At 38.9% G+C, this 16189-nt stretch overlaps 1 protein-coding gene across 1 annotated transcript in view; it reads right to left on the bottom strand.

The window, feature by feature from the left end:
* Positions 1 to 1164: 1164 nt before the first annotated feature.
* Positions 1165 to 16189, bottom strand: part of TG (thyroglobulin) — a 169753-nt gene continuing 154728 nt past the window's right edge. Inside the window, exons 48-50 of the mRNA XM_009273984.2 lie at positions 7712 to 7842; positions 6747 to 6937; positions 1165 to 1527 (exon numbers count right to left, since the gene is read on the bottom strand). Of these exons, the coding sequence (XP_009272259.1) occupies positions 1412 to 1527; positions 6747 to 6937; positions 7712 to 7842 (438 nt within the window). The 3' untranslated portion in view covers positions 1165 to 1411. The remainder of the gene's footprint in view (positions 1528 to 6746; positions 6938 to 7711; positions 7843 to 16189) is intronic.

The following is a 16189-nucleotide window of genomic DNA, read 5'->3' as shown; positions in this document are numbered from 1 at the left end:
TCTGTTAGACATCGATTTCCAGGAGCAGTCTCAAAAGAGGAAAAAGTAAACCCAGTCTTGGCCAAGGAATCACAACTACTGCAAAGAAAGCATCCTCTGTTGAGCTATATGATTAAGATCTGGGCTTTTTAAAAAGTTCTTAAATCTTTTCTTTTTTTAATTACCAGTTAGCTAGCATAGGTAAAGATACTGATGGAAAACACAGTTTGATTTCTCCATCTTTACTTTTTTATATTTAATCAGTTCTCAAGATTCTTGATTCTTCTGTTCTTTTTATTGTTTATTGAACAGGATGTAAGTATGAGAACTATGAGTGTTACACAGTTTTTGTTCTAGCTAGGTAAAATCTTTGGAAACATGGATACATGGCAGACAGCAGTAACTGTTCATGCACTGGCAAAGGTCCCAAGCAGCAAACAAAACCTTATGAGTTGTTTTATTAAATCATTTCAACACTGCACAAGAAATTTGGGTCCTACTGAAATCAACAGAAATTTTGCTATTAGTTTCAGGGCAGCCTTAATTTTACTTTTTGTTCTCAAGTATCATGAACATGTGTGTGATATACTGTCAACTGAGGATTATCTGTTGCCAAACGATCCCAGCAATGAATTAAAGACCTAACCCAAACTATCTTCAGAGCCATTAGAGATACCCTATGAAGCATTTTTCCTTACGCTTCCAAAACTATTCTGTATCTCACCTTCTCCTTACAAAAGAGAAATGTTCCAAGGACAGCATATTCTAAGCTTTAATTAACATATGCTTTGTATTATCTCTGTTGTGTGTTGTGCTTTACCCAAATGGTCTTATACATATTTTCACAGGTGATCATGAGCTGAATATAGCATGTGCATGTGCCTGACTTCATGTGAACACACTCAGTGCACACTCTTGATCCCCTTACGTTGTTCTTCCTGGATCCAACCCTTCCCCATTCTGAAGCTTTTTAATTTTCTCCAGAATGCCAAACCAGGTTCCCACTCCTATTGGCAGCTTGTGATAGGATAAGTAACAAAAAAGAACAAGTCAGATATGACATGTGGCAAATTTAAGCCTCATCAGCTGAGGGACTTCTCAGAGTTTCAATGTACATCCTCTTCTGGCTGCTGGTACTACAATGTGTAGTCATTTGGGTGCTTGCAAGAAATAAAGTCCAAGTACTTTTGTTTGGTTTTTGCAGGTTTTATTGATACTTCATTTTTCAAATTACAGTTTCTTTTGACCTAAAATAATAGCTGTAGGGCTTATTTTGTGCCATATTCAAAAATTTTCTTGAAAAACTACTTTCTTGAAAGGTCTACTTTACTTGTTCAGAAAGTTAACTAAAGGAAGCCACTCGTTCATCTGGTGTGACACAGTTGTATGGATATACAATTGTTTGACAAACCCATCCAATAGCTGTGACTTTCTATCTGCTGTAAGCCACACTGTCTCCCAGTGGCTGGCTCTCCTGGGACGTAAGTCCTTCACTGGGAGCTTCACTAGGGCTGTTTTCTGCAGATGGCTCTCCGTTACTTGCGTTTCCTGAAAAGACAATATAATTAAGATTAAAATAAATGTCGTATTTTTGATGCAGCAAGCTAGAAAGTATACACTTTGTCAATGACACTCAAGAGCGTTTTTACATAGCTATAAATGTTCAGGAAGCTATTTTTCTCAGTTTGCAGTTCATTTCCAAAATGCTTTAGGGTAATGACAGATCACCTAATGGTAATTAATTATCATGCTTCCAGCATGCTTTAAATAACTGCCACTGGAATGCATAATAGTTTGCACTCCACCTGTGCAAGACTTGTTCTCTTTTTTGTATTATCTCCTGATACTTACCTACCAGGCAGGAAGTGTGGGGAGCATTATTTTTTTGTCTGTCTGGAATACATAAAGCCCCAAGCACCCACCGCTGATAGATCTCTTCTTCCTTATTCTTTACCTTCTGTGATTTTAGTCTTCCACCCTGTTTCAGAGGCGCAGTTGCCTCAACAAGACCAAACTGTGCCATAAAGCGTACTGATGGTGTTTATTTAAAGTATCCTATCCAGAGTGCTCTTGTTGCACAGATGTCCCTCATACTAAAGGAATCTGTTTTCTAGTGGAGATTTCCAAAAAGAAGGTGTGAAGAGAACGGGTAAAAGATGAATGCTAACCACAACATTCCTGATTCGGTCTTGATTCAAGTCTGAACTATAAACACTGTTGCTTTAGTTGGACTCCTGTGTGGCTACACATGGTATCTCAGAGCTAATGGAGAAGGCTTCGGCTTTGCTAGCTGTCAAATTTTCTACAGGTGGGGTCCAGTCTGGCTAACTTGGACACGTAAAGTATGCCTAAATGTCTAAATTTAGGCAGAGTTAGGCAGACAAGATTTCACTTTGGAGACACTAAAGGTACCTCCTTCTCCCCATCTGCAACACTGCTTACAGAGGCACTTATTTTAGGAGGACTGTTTCTATTTAGATACCAGTTAGATGAGTAAGAGATGTAGACTAGATCCAAGTCTACCTGTTTGGGATGCAGTGAGAAGCCCCTTATAAAGGGACTCACTCTTACGCAGTGCAGTCCACCACGCTATGCAAGGGGAATTTTAGCATTCAGACATACTGTCTGAATATGCATAAACATTCTGGAGCTCCTGTTTTTCACTGAATTTCAAGTTGTTAACACATTCCCTGGAAAAAGCCATCCACAGCTTTTTTCCATAATGACCACTCCTCTTGTTTTTGGTTTTGATGTTTCCCATGGAAACCATCATGATTCAGAATATAAAGCATGTCTTTGAAATGCAACCATGGGAACTCCATTTACTAAATCCAAACCTTTTCAAGCACCATCACTTTCATAATTCCCCAGATAAACTGCCCCCCAAAACGCCAACTTTACAAACTGGTTTCAAACAAAACTTCAACAGATTTATAGATCGTCTGCAATGAAACAGATTCAAACTTTCCTCCATAATTTGTAAAGGCACTGCCAGTAAATACCATGAAGAATCATTGCATTTATGAAATTACTTTTGTTAAATTATCTTCAATTATGACAACATACATTTCAATTATATGCCAGGAAGAAATGATACATTCTGTCATTAAATATTGCAGTCTGATCACAAAATGAAACACCTACTTCAACTTGGACAATATTTTTACTAAATGGAAAGAAAATTACAGGTAACGGTTAAGCTGGATATATACACAACAGCTTCTAGATCCAGCAGTGAATAACCTAAAAGACATGTAACTTCAGCTGTACAAGAGAGTCTACATATGAGAGGTTTTATTCCAGAAACTGCAATTTATGAGTTTAAGAGTAACTCAGTTTTCTATTGGACTGAGAACTAGGTTCTAAGATATTGAGCTTTGAGCCTTTAATTATCCCTAATTCGACATTTCTAAGTCAAGACATTTCACATGGCAGTAAACAAAGGATCAAGAAAAAATTTTGAAAAGCTAGTTGCAGTTAGATTTTGTGATCACTGGTTTGTCCTGTTCTTCTCCATTTCACTGAAATATATTGATTTTTTTTTTTTGCTTATAGATCACAGATGATACATGAACCTGGAAAGACGGTGGCAAACTTTTTAGCAGGGCCTGTTGCGACAGGACAAGGGGGAATGGCTTTAAACTAAAGGGGGGTAGATTGAGACTAGATATAAGGAAGAAATTTTTTACGCTGAGGGTGGTGAAACACTGGCACAGGTTGCCCAGAGAGGTGGTGGATGCCCCATCCCTGGAAACATTCCAGGTCAGGTTGGAGGGGGCTCTGAGCAACCTGATCTAGTTGAAGATGTCCCTGCTCATTGCAGGGGTCTTGGGCTAGATGACCTTTAGAGGTCCCTTCCAACCCAAACTATTCTGTGATTCTATGATTCTATGAAAGATATTGACTTGAAGGAAGAGGTGAGATGGACAAAACGGGATCCATCACAGTTGGTTGAGATTGCATCAGAATAGACCCTCTACAGCTTTGCACTTGGATGTGAAAACTGGATTGTTTCATTAGCAATGCCGCTTGCTGCCACACTTGTAAACTCCTTCTACTTGGCACAAGGCCACAAATTGCAACCCACAACAATTGAGACTCAGCAGTCAGAATGAACAGTGTATCATACAATCCAAAAACACTATCATGAAGATTTATAATTACTGAAAGGCAGGAAACTGCTCTTTTTTCCACTAAGTATGTGTTAGATTGGATCTCAGAGTAGCTGACTGACAAATAGTTTCCCCTCAGGATGGAGTGCAAGGTACATCATCCAAAAATGTTTTGCAGCATTGCTCTCTCAAATCTAGCATCCAACTTCACGCCAGGATCCCATACGACAGCCTGGCAGCACTCCAGGAACAGTCTGGAGCAGTCAGGTAACAACAGATGTGCATTGCTTCGGCTCTGAAGGGAGGTACAGCAAGTTACCTCTGGTGCAAGGAGGCACACCAAATGACGTTTGAGGACTAAAAAAAAAAAAAAAAAAAAGGAAGATTTCTGTTCTCTTGACTGAACACATTCAACAGTCTCACTTGTCCACTCCTGAAGAATGTGATTTTTGGTAGCAATGCAAGTGGTGAACTTGTACTGATGGACTGACACTGCTTTGGCATGAATTTTGGCACAACCTCCTCTCAAAAAGAAATTGAAGGTGTTCAGCTATCAGCATCTGAAGTTCATACAGTCCTTCTAGCTGAACTGATGAACATTACAAATCTTTTTTCACAAGGAGGTGGACTCAGATTGTTATCAAGACACCCACAGCAGGAATCTCTGTAAGTTACCATCTCATGGTCTGGATGGGAGGTCTGGAGCAGAAATAGGTTTGATGTGATGCCTATTTAAGAAGAAGTCATATGAGAAGTTTCAGTAGTCCAGGGTGAGATAAGATTAAAGATGACTATCGAAGCAAGGTGACAAGCCAATGTTGCTGTGAGATGGAATTTAGTAGAAGTGAACTGTGTAGCTGCATTACCATGGTGCTGAGGCCAAGCAAATACTGGCTTGAAGAGCAGGCAGGGTGTACTCACTTCTGCTTGCAGAATAACATGTTGACATGTACTTTTTAAACCTTCTCCTTGACAATCTATACTCCATAAATCTCACACTGTGTGGCTTGTTTTAAAAAATTTGACTAATCTTTGTGAACTCTTTCAGTGTGTTTTTCTCTCCCTCTCTTGATTTTTATGTTTAACATTCAAGTATTTGGTTTTGGCCACTGACGAGGGCAGGATATTGAGCTAGGCAGACCATTGGACTGACCCATACACAAATGTTGTTGCATTTTTGTGCCAGTTTGGATGGTTTTAAACCTTTTCCATCTCAAAAACAATCTGCCATGGTAGATATTTTCCCACCTTTTTTCGGGATTTTCTGTAAATGCTGGGAGTAGCCTCTGTCCGTGGTGCTCGGTCAACAGTCGTTCTGCCAAAGCTGTGACTTCAACTCAGTCTGGTGTTACACAGCCATAATGTTGCGAGATTAAGTCCCAAAAGATCTAGAAGCTATACCCAGGACTGTTTAAACATCAGAATCAAGCTTTGCAAATTAGGAATATCTTGACCAGCTGAAAGCCATCAGAGAGATCAAAATATCCTCTCTGAACTTGAAAGACACTGAGGGATACCAAGAAACTGATGAAAAGGCCTACAGCAAAATCTTGAGTCCACTTTTGAAGAAAGACCATGAGTAATGATTCAGGCTATCTCTTGAACAAAAGCATTGATGCTTTGTGTTTGTGTCAGAACAACCAATTTGATGGTTCTGAGACATTATAGTATTGCATCACTCAAACATCAGCCTCAGTCCATTTGAGGTGGTCTGTCAGGCATAGATAGCCTAGGTAGCTCGATGTCTTGGAGAGTACATTTTGTTCCCAGAAATGCAACTGCCCTCCAAAGCAGAAAGGGCCTGGACTGTGTTCACTGTGAAGATGAGCCCTTAGGTCATAAAAAACACTTGTAAGCTTGCAGGCCTCCAAGAATAATTCAGAACATCTCAGCCTGCCAAAAAGGGATGGCTTTGTTTGCTTTTCTTGAGGCTATCCAAATTTATTTACAACTTACACAGACATGAAGGGGAGTTTATTTACCAGAATAAATTAAGTGTTCAGGGCAGAGCAGCAGATTGAAATCTGAGCAGAGTTGGTCTTACTGTTCTAAGCAGTAAGAAAAAATTGAAGGAATCTCACAGCTGCATGGAAATTTATGGAGACAAAGGAGAAATACAAGGGGCATAACCAGCACAGTTATAAAAAATCCAAAGAAACTATCTAGCGTGAAGTCAAAGCATGCAGGATCCATATTGAGATATATTTAAAGCCTCAGTTGTAACTTTACAGTGGATAGAAGTTACTGTGCTACTCCTAAGTCATATGAATCTCAACATTCTCATGTTAGGTGCTTCCAGTAGACAAAAGAGGCCACTTCCAGTTTAGTCAAAGTCTATATTATGACTGCAAATAGAGAGAGAACTATTAGAAGATATAGCTTCACCATATCGTCTATAATCACTGCAGGAAGATCTCTCTAGCTCTAACTCCAGGACAATGAAACTTCATTACACACTGTCTGCTCTAAAATAAATTTGTTTAGTGTTGCATCAGGAGAGTCTCAACCATATACTCTGGACAGTGCAAGATGTTTCATCTATGAAAAGTATGTTTCCACTTTGACATAACTATAATATTAACAGGACTACAGACAGAGGGAAACATTAAGCAGAGAATTTAGGTTTTATTTAATGACAGAAAACATTCTGCTCACCTGTGGATGCTTTCAGTCTTCTGATATAATCAGACCAAAAGGAACAGTCCGCTTTTTTCAATCCTTTAAGAGTTGGCAAGGAAACAGTGAACTCCTTGTAGTTATCACCATCATCATTTGGCAGATACATAGGCCAGGGGGGCATCACCCCTGACATTCTTCTTGAGAAACTATAAGGGTAGTTTGGATTTCTAAGGGAACGGGAGAAATGATCATTAGAAAACAATGACATGAACAGTAAAATGCAAAAGGAGACCGTCTGGGTCAAGGAAATGTGTATGCAGTCACTCCGACCAGTAGGGTTCAAATTCAGTCCAGACTGGTGAATCGTTCATGGTGTCTCACCTGACAGTAACTTGCTAGTCTGGTTTACTTCCTAAGGAACAGGTACACAGAACCTTTATAGACACAGGCTCATGAACACCCTCAACAGGCCTCGGTCCCAAAGCAACCCAAGATACTCCAAAAAGCACGTAAAGTCACAGTTCCCACACTAGCTTTCCAGAGATACTCCTCATTCTCGAACATGGCCACAGCACAGTAAAGTGGAGGGTTATTCACAGGATAGTTGGTAAAGGATGCACTGTGTCTTCATGTGCTTTCCCCTTTCTTCTGGGAATAAGGGAACTCTTAGCCAAGACCCTTCAGAATTGGAGTCCTAGAACTAAGCTCTGGAAACAACACCAGGGTCTTTGTAGACCCCCTATATTTAAGTAGAATTTGCAGCTGCTCCACGGAGATAAAATTGCTATTACTTCTAGCTAAGTGTCATACTACAAATCTTCAGTATCCGCTTGACAACTTGGCCAAGACTTTCCAACAGTGTTGACCAAAGCCCCCTCTGTAGGATTACAAATTGCTAGAGGAAATGGAGGCTACTGGAGTGAGGGCAGGATCTGGACTACATTCCCTCTACTACTCACCCCCTCCCCAATCACAGCAATTCTTAAATGTCACATACTTACCCAGAGTTTACAAAATTGGAGATATACTGCATAATTTGCAAGGAAAGGCTCTTTTCTTCCAGAGTAAATTGTTCTTCATACTTCAGGTAGAATGGCAGTCCAAATGCATACTGAACATCCAGCAAGAGCTCCTGACCTGAACTAAAAAAATGTTTATATAAAGATAATTAAAACCATCATTTATTTATCTGGGGGAGAAAGGGAGCTAATTTAATTCAGAGAATAAAGCGAAGTTTTAAATAATTAATGACCATTAATTAGAGTGTGGTGAGCTGTGGGGTTTCTTCAAATCAGAACATAAAAGAAGAGCAAGCAATAACAAGGAAAATTTGCCATTAAGTTAATTAGGGTCTTTAATATTTGTTACAAGAGGAAATTGTGGAAGACAACAGGGCATATTTTCTAAATTAACTGGGTATATAAGAGAAAGTGATAGAGGGAGAAAGCCACTTGGTTATTCCTTAAATGCCTTTTAAGCTTTATACAGATTTTCACTAAAATTAAATTCAGAAAGTGGAAGCAAGCGCTGACATGGAATCTGGCAGCCATGATGGAAGGTTAATTATGGTTTATTTCACAGATCTGGAATAAAATCCTGGCCTTTCTTAACAGCAATTGGAGTTTTTCCATTGAGTATATTGGGGCCAGCATTCTGCCCCAAATCGTTGGATAAGTAAAGAGTAATAGGAGATGTTTATGAAGATTTCTCTTAGCTTTAATCTAATTTCTCTGCTGGCTAGGTGGTTTTGGTTTACACAGTCTGTTCTCCCCAAGTTTTATATGGTAGCCAAGTCAAAACAGGTTGACATAATCACCTGGATCAGATTTAAGAAAGAATAATTGTTGTTTACTTCCATGTAATAATTAACACATATAATAAGGAATATTTCAACAATTCAGAGACAAGACTGGCCAGGCAAGACAAAATTTGTAGGACCCAGTAGCAAAGGTTACATAACATATTCAAGTCCTGCAGAAAAACAGTGGGCAACTTCTACTAATAAAATTATAACTAAACTGTGCTCAACACATAGCTTTGAACCACAGCTCAGAAGGAGACATTTCTGGTATGGAGTCCAATTGTGTTTTCTGTATCCCACATTTAGACAAAGGTCTTATTGACTTGGTTAAATGCTGCTTGAAGGCAGACAGCATCAGGGGACCTGGGAGAAAGAACAGATGTCTGTGAGGCTAAGACAAACAAATCCCAGATCCCCTCAGCAAGATTTCATCTGCAGTAGCTGCAGAGGTTGTTGTCGAAAGGTGGCACAACCAAAACTATTTTATCTTTGGACATGAAATGCAGCAGCATTGATATGACCCTGATGCTGCCTCTAATAGAACAAGGCTTGTAGTTCAAACCATTATGGGCAGGTGGACTGAAAGCAAGATGACTCTCTCACTTTTTATGAGTGGTGGCACCAAAGCCTCTATTTTGAAAAACAAACACACAACCCTCTAAATGAAATACATCTTTGGTTGTATTTTCCTTAGTCTTATCATAATACCTCAGTAATACTTTGCATCTGGAAAGTGAATTATTCACAGATTATTCATCAAAAAAATGTAGAATTGAAACAAGATTAAAGCATATTTCTCTTCCCCAAATGTTTATAGAAGGATTAAGCAAGATCATAGTTTAATAATTTTACTTTAAAAATAATTTGCTTGGCCCAGTATATTACAGCAATGTTTAGTGTCACTATTGCAGCAAAGGTACTATACACTTAAAGGAGCTATTTTCTTTTCAATAAAGAGTCACTTTACAATAGAACAGAGGACATGAAATTAGTTAAGATGCAATGAAGGGACAAATGCACCCATTTAGGGAAGGCATAGCAGAGGCGAACTTTGCTCTAAGTCTAAAATGAGTGAGCTGGGACTGAGGGTTTCCCCCCAAATGAGACTCTCTTCTCAGCCCTCAGGTTTCTAGAGGTGAAATCTGTTAAGGTCGCAGCCCAGAGTAAAATTCAGCAAACTCCTAAACAGAGAACTTATTAGGATTGAAATTATTTGTATAACTGTAATGGGTTTGATACAGAGACATAAAGTGGTACAAAACTACAACTTAATGAGCTGCTTTCAATATTTCTGGTTGATGCTACCACATCCTGGCCAGGGAGTATCAGTAGTAAGAGGATGAGAAAGAAAACATAAGACTAAGAGGGGAAAGAGGCACATATATATGTGCACAGAACAGCAGTAAAGACAACTGTGAAACATTTAGATGGCAGCTAGATGGAAAATATCAGGGGAACATTTCTGTCTCCTCCCTCAAACTCTGATCATCATCCATTACTGCCAAAGTGGAGTGCAAAATGGCCAGAAACACCCAAACAAGGATTTTGGAGTCTTGTAGGAGCTCTGAGCATACTCAAGGTAGCACCAGGTACTAATACTGTTTTCACTGGAAAAAAAGTGGAGTGATAGAAAGAGAGGAGTAACAGATAAGCATGTATAGCTTTGCTGTTGCACACTGTTAGCTCTGCAGGGAGGTTTGTCTCTGCTGAGCTGCTCCAGACTGCACTCCTGAAACCCCAGGGTGCCATATAGGTGACTCAACAGCATCAACTCTAAATGGGGAAATGCAATGCCCAGCTACCTGTGGACTTCAGAGGACAGTTTGATAAAAGGGAGGACTGCAGAGACAACAGCAAAAGGGATTTTGAAAGTGTTTTTAAGGAAGACAAACTAATAGCAACTAACTTCCCCTACAGAAGTATCTCTTCAAGGAACAGATCTGTTATTTTCATAACAGTGGTGAATGTTGTTACATGTAAGGATGAAAGCTTGGCTTTGGTGACTTCACAGGACTAGTACTTCATGCAAAGGTATCGCTTCAGATCTTCTGTGTATACCTTTTCTTTTTAAGATGTCAACATTTTTAGAAAGAGATTCACAGCTCTTCTTATGTGACAGTATGACAGACTGGTAAATTGAGCCATGGGGAAGCTAGGAGCCAGACCCTACCACTTTGTTCACACTAAAGTGAGCTCCCCTTGGAGAACTATTACTTCACATCAGAAGGAGGCACTACTGGAGTTCAATTATCCAGTTTACAGAAAACCAGGTAGTAAAATCAGAAACTTTGTGACATTCATAGCCAACAATTTAACGGCAGACCCTGATATATCACTTGCTGGGAATTTTCATTATACAGTGCCAACCCATTTAATTGGGAAGGTATTGGTTCTGAGAAAATTTTCCTTAAGCCCGAGATGGAGTTTCCATTTAAATGTTTCCAAGTAAGAAAGAGAGAAAGGGATTTCTTAGCCATCAGATACTCCACTGCTCTCTCTATAGAACTGTGGCTACTTTCGCATACAAAGAACAGCTTCAACAGGGAAGAGTAAAAGATGAGAAGGTCAGAATTTAGAACAAAAATACCCAGGTTATGGTTGATTTCATTCAAATTCTTGTTCCAAATCAAACAGACCATAGATGTAAATCCACATTTCCAACAGTTGAAGTGAATATCTTAACCACAAGCTTTTGGAACAGTAAAAAAAACCCAAACCCAAACAACAACAACAACAACAAAACCCAACGCAGAAATCCTCAAAAATTTTCTTTGCAAAATGGAATTGTCAATAATGGCTATCCATAATCATGGCAGTCAGAACAGAAGAGTATGATCTGGCAGACCACCATGCTATTCTATATTAGGACTGAAGGCACAACTTAGAGCTGGGGCTGCAGTGACTTCACACTGTGATCCATTGCAAATTAGGACATATACCTCATTTTGAACTTTGTCCTTGATCTAGATCTGGCTAATTATTTCATACTGGAAACTCATTTTGATGATTAATGAGTGACTATAGCCTAACACTTCTCTCTTTTTTTTTCCTTCATTTAAAAATTGTCTTTACTCTCCTAATGTAACAATTTCAACTAATCTCAAAGCCTTTTGAGTCAAAGCTTCTATTCTTAGTTGGCTTAATGAAGTATTTGTTTCATTTTTAAAACTCCACACACAGATAGAAGCCAAGGTAAATTAGCTCAAAATTCAAATGACATCCTATACAATACCAAAATATTCACAAACTTCCCACTGCTATCCAATCATTTAAATTTTAAAATAACAAGATAAACATAACCCTAGCTAGAGTTCAGCCAGAGTTACCAGCAAATTTCTCACGATGAAAAAGCAAGATGAAGAAGAATCAGTTCGTCATTAGTGAACATACCAAAGGGATATTTATTTATCAATCTTTTTAGCTGTATTGACCAATAATGATAGATATTTTAGTCCTCATAAAGCACTGATAACTATTAACAGAATACTTTTCTAATATTTATGGTCTACAAGAAGTGTGGCCATGAGTTTGCTTTTCTTTTTGTGCTTTAAAAGTTTTTACTGATAACTAGACAAGAGAACCACACAAATGGAAATTTAAACCTACTGAAGAACCTGACACCACATCTTAAATAGTATGTGGGAGGAATTTAATTAATATTTTCACTCCAAAATTCATTCTATCTTCATTCATACAAACAGTTTTAATTAATTTTCTTCATACTCCTTTTTACACAATTTTATATACTCAACCTACTGTCCATTTTATGACACAATCAGCCCCTTTTTTACACATTAACCTTCATACTTCATACTCCTTTTTACACAATTTTATATACTCAACCTATTTTATGACACAATCACCCTCTTTTTTACACAGGATACTGTTTTGGCATTCTGGTTTTTTTCTTTTTTTTTTTTTAATGAATGATAAGTTTGGAAGAAATATAGTCTAGCAGCCATATTTCTCAAGCCCAGCCTGAAAAACCCTGACCCTCAAATGATTTTCAGTTTCTCCCAGCTTTGACTAGAGATGTTGGCCAAAATTCCCATTACCCTATGTGATATGAAGCCAGGCTACACAGCCCAGTAAGCTAGGCCTAACAAAAGCCTAAGCAGATAACTTCAGAAGCTTAAGAGCCCAACCCTATTACACTGGGGACAGTAGCATCAGTAGTCATAAATGGTCTATGGGGCAACTCCTTCCTTCTTCAATGCCTGCACAAACCTTTCAGTTCAGCTAGAGCGTTGCAACCCAGCCTCTTCAGGAGGTGAAATACAGAGATCTGCCCTTTTTGTTTCAGCTACAATGATTGTCTGAGAAATTTAGAAGAAATAGTGTACTCAAACTCACGTTAGTCTCTAAACTTAGCAAATATTGGCGATCTGTGAAAGACTTGTGAGATGAGGAAACCATTAATCCTTTAAATGTAAACTTTTATGAGCATAACTGCTCATTCTAACAATTCTGTGAAAGGGTCCATGTTAGCGATGGGATCGTGGTTCTGATCATGAGCGAGGTTCCTAGCCTTATATTCAAGACCCCATTCAGTATCCCATTGGCAAGGATAGGCCTATCACTAGGAAAACAAAACAAAACGCCTATCCACTGTCGCTTGGCTTTGGTGAGAGTAGGTCATTTACATGCTGATTGGATTGAACAACGTAGGTGAAACCCAGACTCATGGAGTTGGTGATAAATCTCCCACTGATTTGAGTCGAGATAGGATTTCATAACAACCATGTCCCTGGAGAAGAGGATATGATTTATGTATAAAATGCCACTGCCTGCATGATCTTGTGGCCCCGTTCTGTGTTTATTTTCAATAAATGAATTTAAAATTAATTTTTGCAAGAAGTATTGGAAATACCAAATGTGGTTGGTTGCACACGTATACATTCTCTTCATATTAATACCAGCAGATTTGCAGAGTGGGATCGAGTACCCTAAGCTGTTAACAGGCACCATCTCATCAATGTCATGGGAGAGGAGCAGCCTACGAACACTGTACTTTGCCTGGATTGAAATGTTCATTTTGATGATAAGCAAAAATAATTAAAAAAAAAGTATATATAACCACACATCTTAGAAAAGGAAATACGGAAATGGTACGTGATTGCGGGGGAAAAAAAATAATCAGAGGATAGCTGGATATTTACAGAAATTTAATGAGCCAATGTAAGGCCTGGTGTGACCTCTGCAGTTCTAGGGATGCATTTGGCTCATTGAGTCTCCTCACATTACAAAGTCCTGCCAAACAAATGGGGAAAAGCATGTGAAAAACAGATGAACATTTTTCTTTCTTTCTTTCTTCTTTTCAGGAAAATCAGGACATATGGAAAAAGCTTAACTCCTAATGGGATTAAACTGCCAAGTTTATCCACCTTTGTACCAAAAAAGCCCTATAGATACATGTGACTTGCAAAAGTATCCTGGAGTGTGCTGTGTCTTTTCCACTTGGATTACTCCCAATACACACAATGTTCTACTTTGCATTATAGCTGTGCCAATTGAAGAAAATAAAACTGAAGTAGCAGATAATAAATTCAAGAACCTGAAAGCTCACAATAATTGAAAAAAAAATCATAGGTCTTAATGCAGGAAGAAAGCACTTTTATCGTCTTGTCAGAACTCCTAAATAACACAGATTACAGAATTTTGTCAGGGAATTACTGTATTAAAAACCTAGTAACAGGCATATTGACACTTGAGTGTATCTTTAGGGGACAAAAATTGACTCATTTGTTCAGTATGCCTACTCCTGAGCTGAATGAATGGATGAATTTCCTTAAAAAGGTGATCCATCCAAAGACCCCAGAGCACCAAGGAAGGTATCTCTAAATATATGGACTTGGTGCTTACCTTCCAGATTACATTTCGTGAGCACAGCCTGTCCCAGTGCAGCACATGCAGTTCCAAAAATTGATTTGTACTTTTCTGAGTCTTATAGCTGAATTTTGGTTAACTTAAAGCTGATTTCTGCTTTTTCTGAGCTTTGTACTTTGCCTTTGCATATTTATGGCTAATTTCTGAGATCTGAAAAATCTACTGAATGATAAAGGCTCTTAGACCACTCCGTGGGAAGAAAAAATAAATTATCTCGATCTCAAGCCTTTAGCAACACAGAAACTGTCTAAAGACTTGAGAATGGCGTGATGTGGTTGAATCCGTGGGAGAGTGTTTTCATAGCTGCAGCTGGCATAAAGCAATAGGTAAGGCCAGAGGGATGAGAGGCAATTCCAACAAGAAGAGCAAAACAACTTTTGGGAGATGAGAGGGAGTACAGCTTTACAGAGAAAAATTACAAGCTGTTGTTGCAGCAAGTGTACGTAGCTACCTAAGGTGATTGTGGTGCCTGCCCGGCTATGGAGGCAATGTGCATCTTATTGTTCTTGTTACCACCTCTCCAGTGCCTTACCTGACCTCTGTGTTTAGATGAGTTTCTTTGAAGCCCGGAGACATAACTTTCTGTCTGCCTCCACAGCACCCAGTTCACACTGTGGCCCCCCAACCTGTGGGGTGTTTGTACTCATGGACTAACAGCTACAGCCAGGAGGAAAGCCTCAAGTGGACAACAGGTGGTGGACAGATTAAAGGACAGGCATATGATTATTACAAAATCAAAAGAGTAGAAAAATCTCCCTTAATTAAAGGGATATTAAGAACAGACAGAATTAGCACAGCATATATAATAAATAGAAAACAAAAATACTTTGCATAGTTGAATGGGTTTATACAAACATTATTTTTTTTTCATCAGTCAGGAGTTCTCGCCTTCAGTTACAGGAATCATAAAAAGTGTCACCGAAATCCAGCCAACTATGTGAGCATTGGCACAGAGCAGTCTTTTAACAACTCACACCAACATACACAAGAGTGCATAGTCAGGAGGCAAAGACAGCCCCAACTAAAATGACTCAAAACAGACAGCCGCTCATTAATCTTGGATGAATCTGTCCAGCGCACAACAGTTAACAAAAGCTTTTGTGACAATTATTGTGGTAATGTTAATGACTATAAGATAGAGCCCTATTAAGTCTCAGTTTAGACCCCTTCAATGACAATAATGATGCTTTGCCATCCTGCTGCAGCTGATGATCTGGCCTCCTCAATGAGCAGAGCACTGATTTTTATCCACCATCTTTAAGACAGCATGTTTGGCACCACAGGGTGACTTGGAAACTATGCTGGCGTGGCAAGCAGTGAAGTAGCCTTCATATAATATGCAAAATCACTCAGAAACCTCTTTGAAGGGTTAACAAGGCAAATCTTTGTACAGTTAATAATATTATCCTTGTCAAAACATACTTCTCCTATCACATATTTCTTTACTGTAACTAAAGCTATACTCCAGCCCTCCCCACAAATCCTAGGCAATGCTGAGCAGTCACATTCCTCCTGCATTGTTTAGAATAAATGTTTACTCCAAGGCCTAAGTGTTCTCAAAAAGAGAATGAGAAAATGGCATCTGGGTTATGTATATATTTTTACCACAGATCATTAACGCGGGAGTTGGCTATGCATCCCACTCCTTATTCAAGTAGGAACTGAAGACTAAAGCAGACGTGGTGTTACGCCAAGTTGGGGAGAATGCTACCACGTGGAAGTAGATACTAGTTTGCTCTCTGCAAGATCCATTCATCTATATGAAAATCGTCAGTTCACGGTTTTGTGTGAT

The sequence above is a fragment of the Aptenodytes forsteri genome, unplaced genomic scaffold (assembly GCF_000699145.1).
Source record: "Aptenodytes forsteri isolate BGI_AS27 unplaced genomic scaffold, ASM69914v1 Scaffold223, whole genome shotgun sequence".
Lineage (NCBI taxonomy): Eukaryota > Metazoa > Chordata > Aves > Sphenisciformes > Spheniscidae > Aptenodytes > Aptenodytes forsteri.
This window is presented reverse-complemented; position numbering and strand designations above follow the sequence as displayed.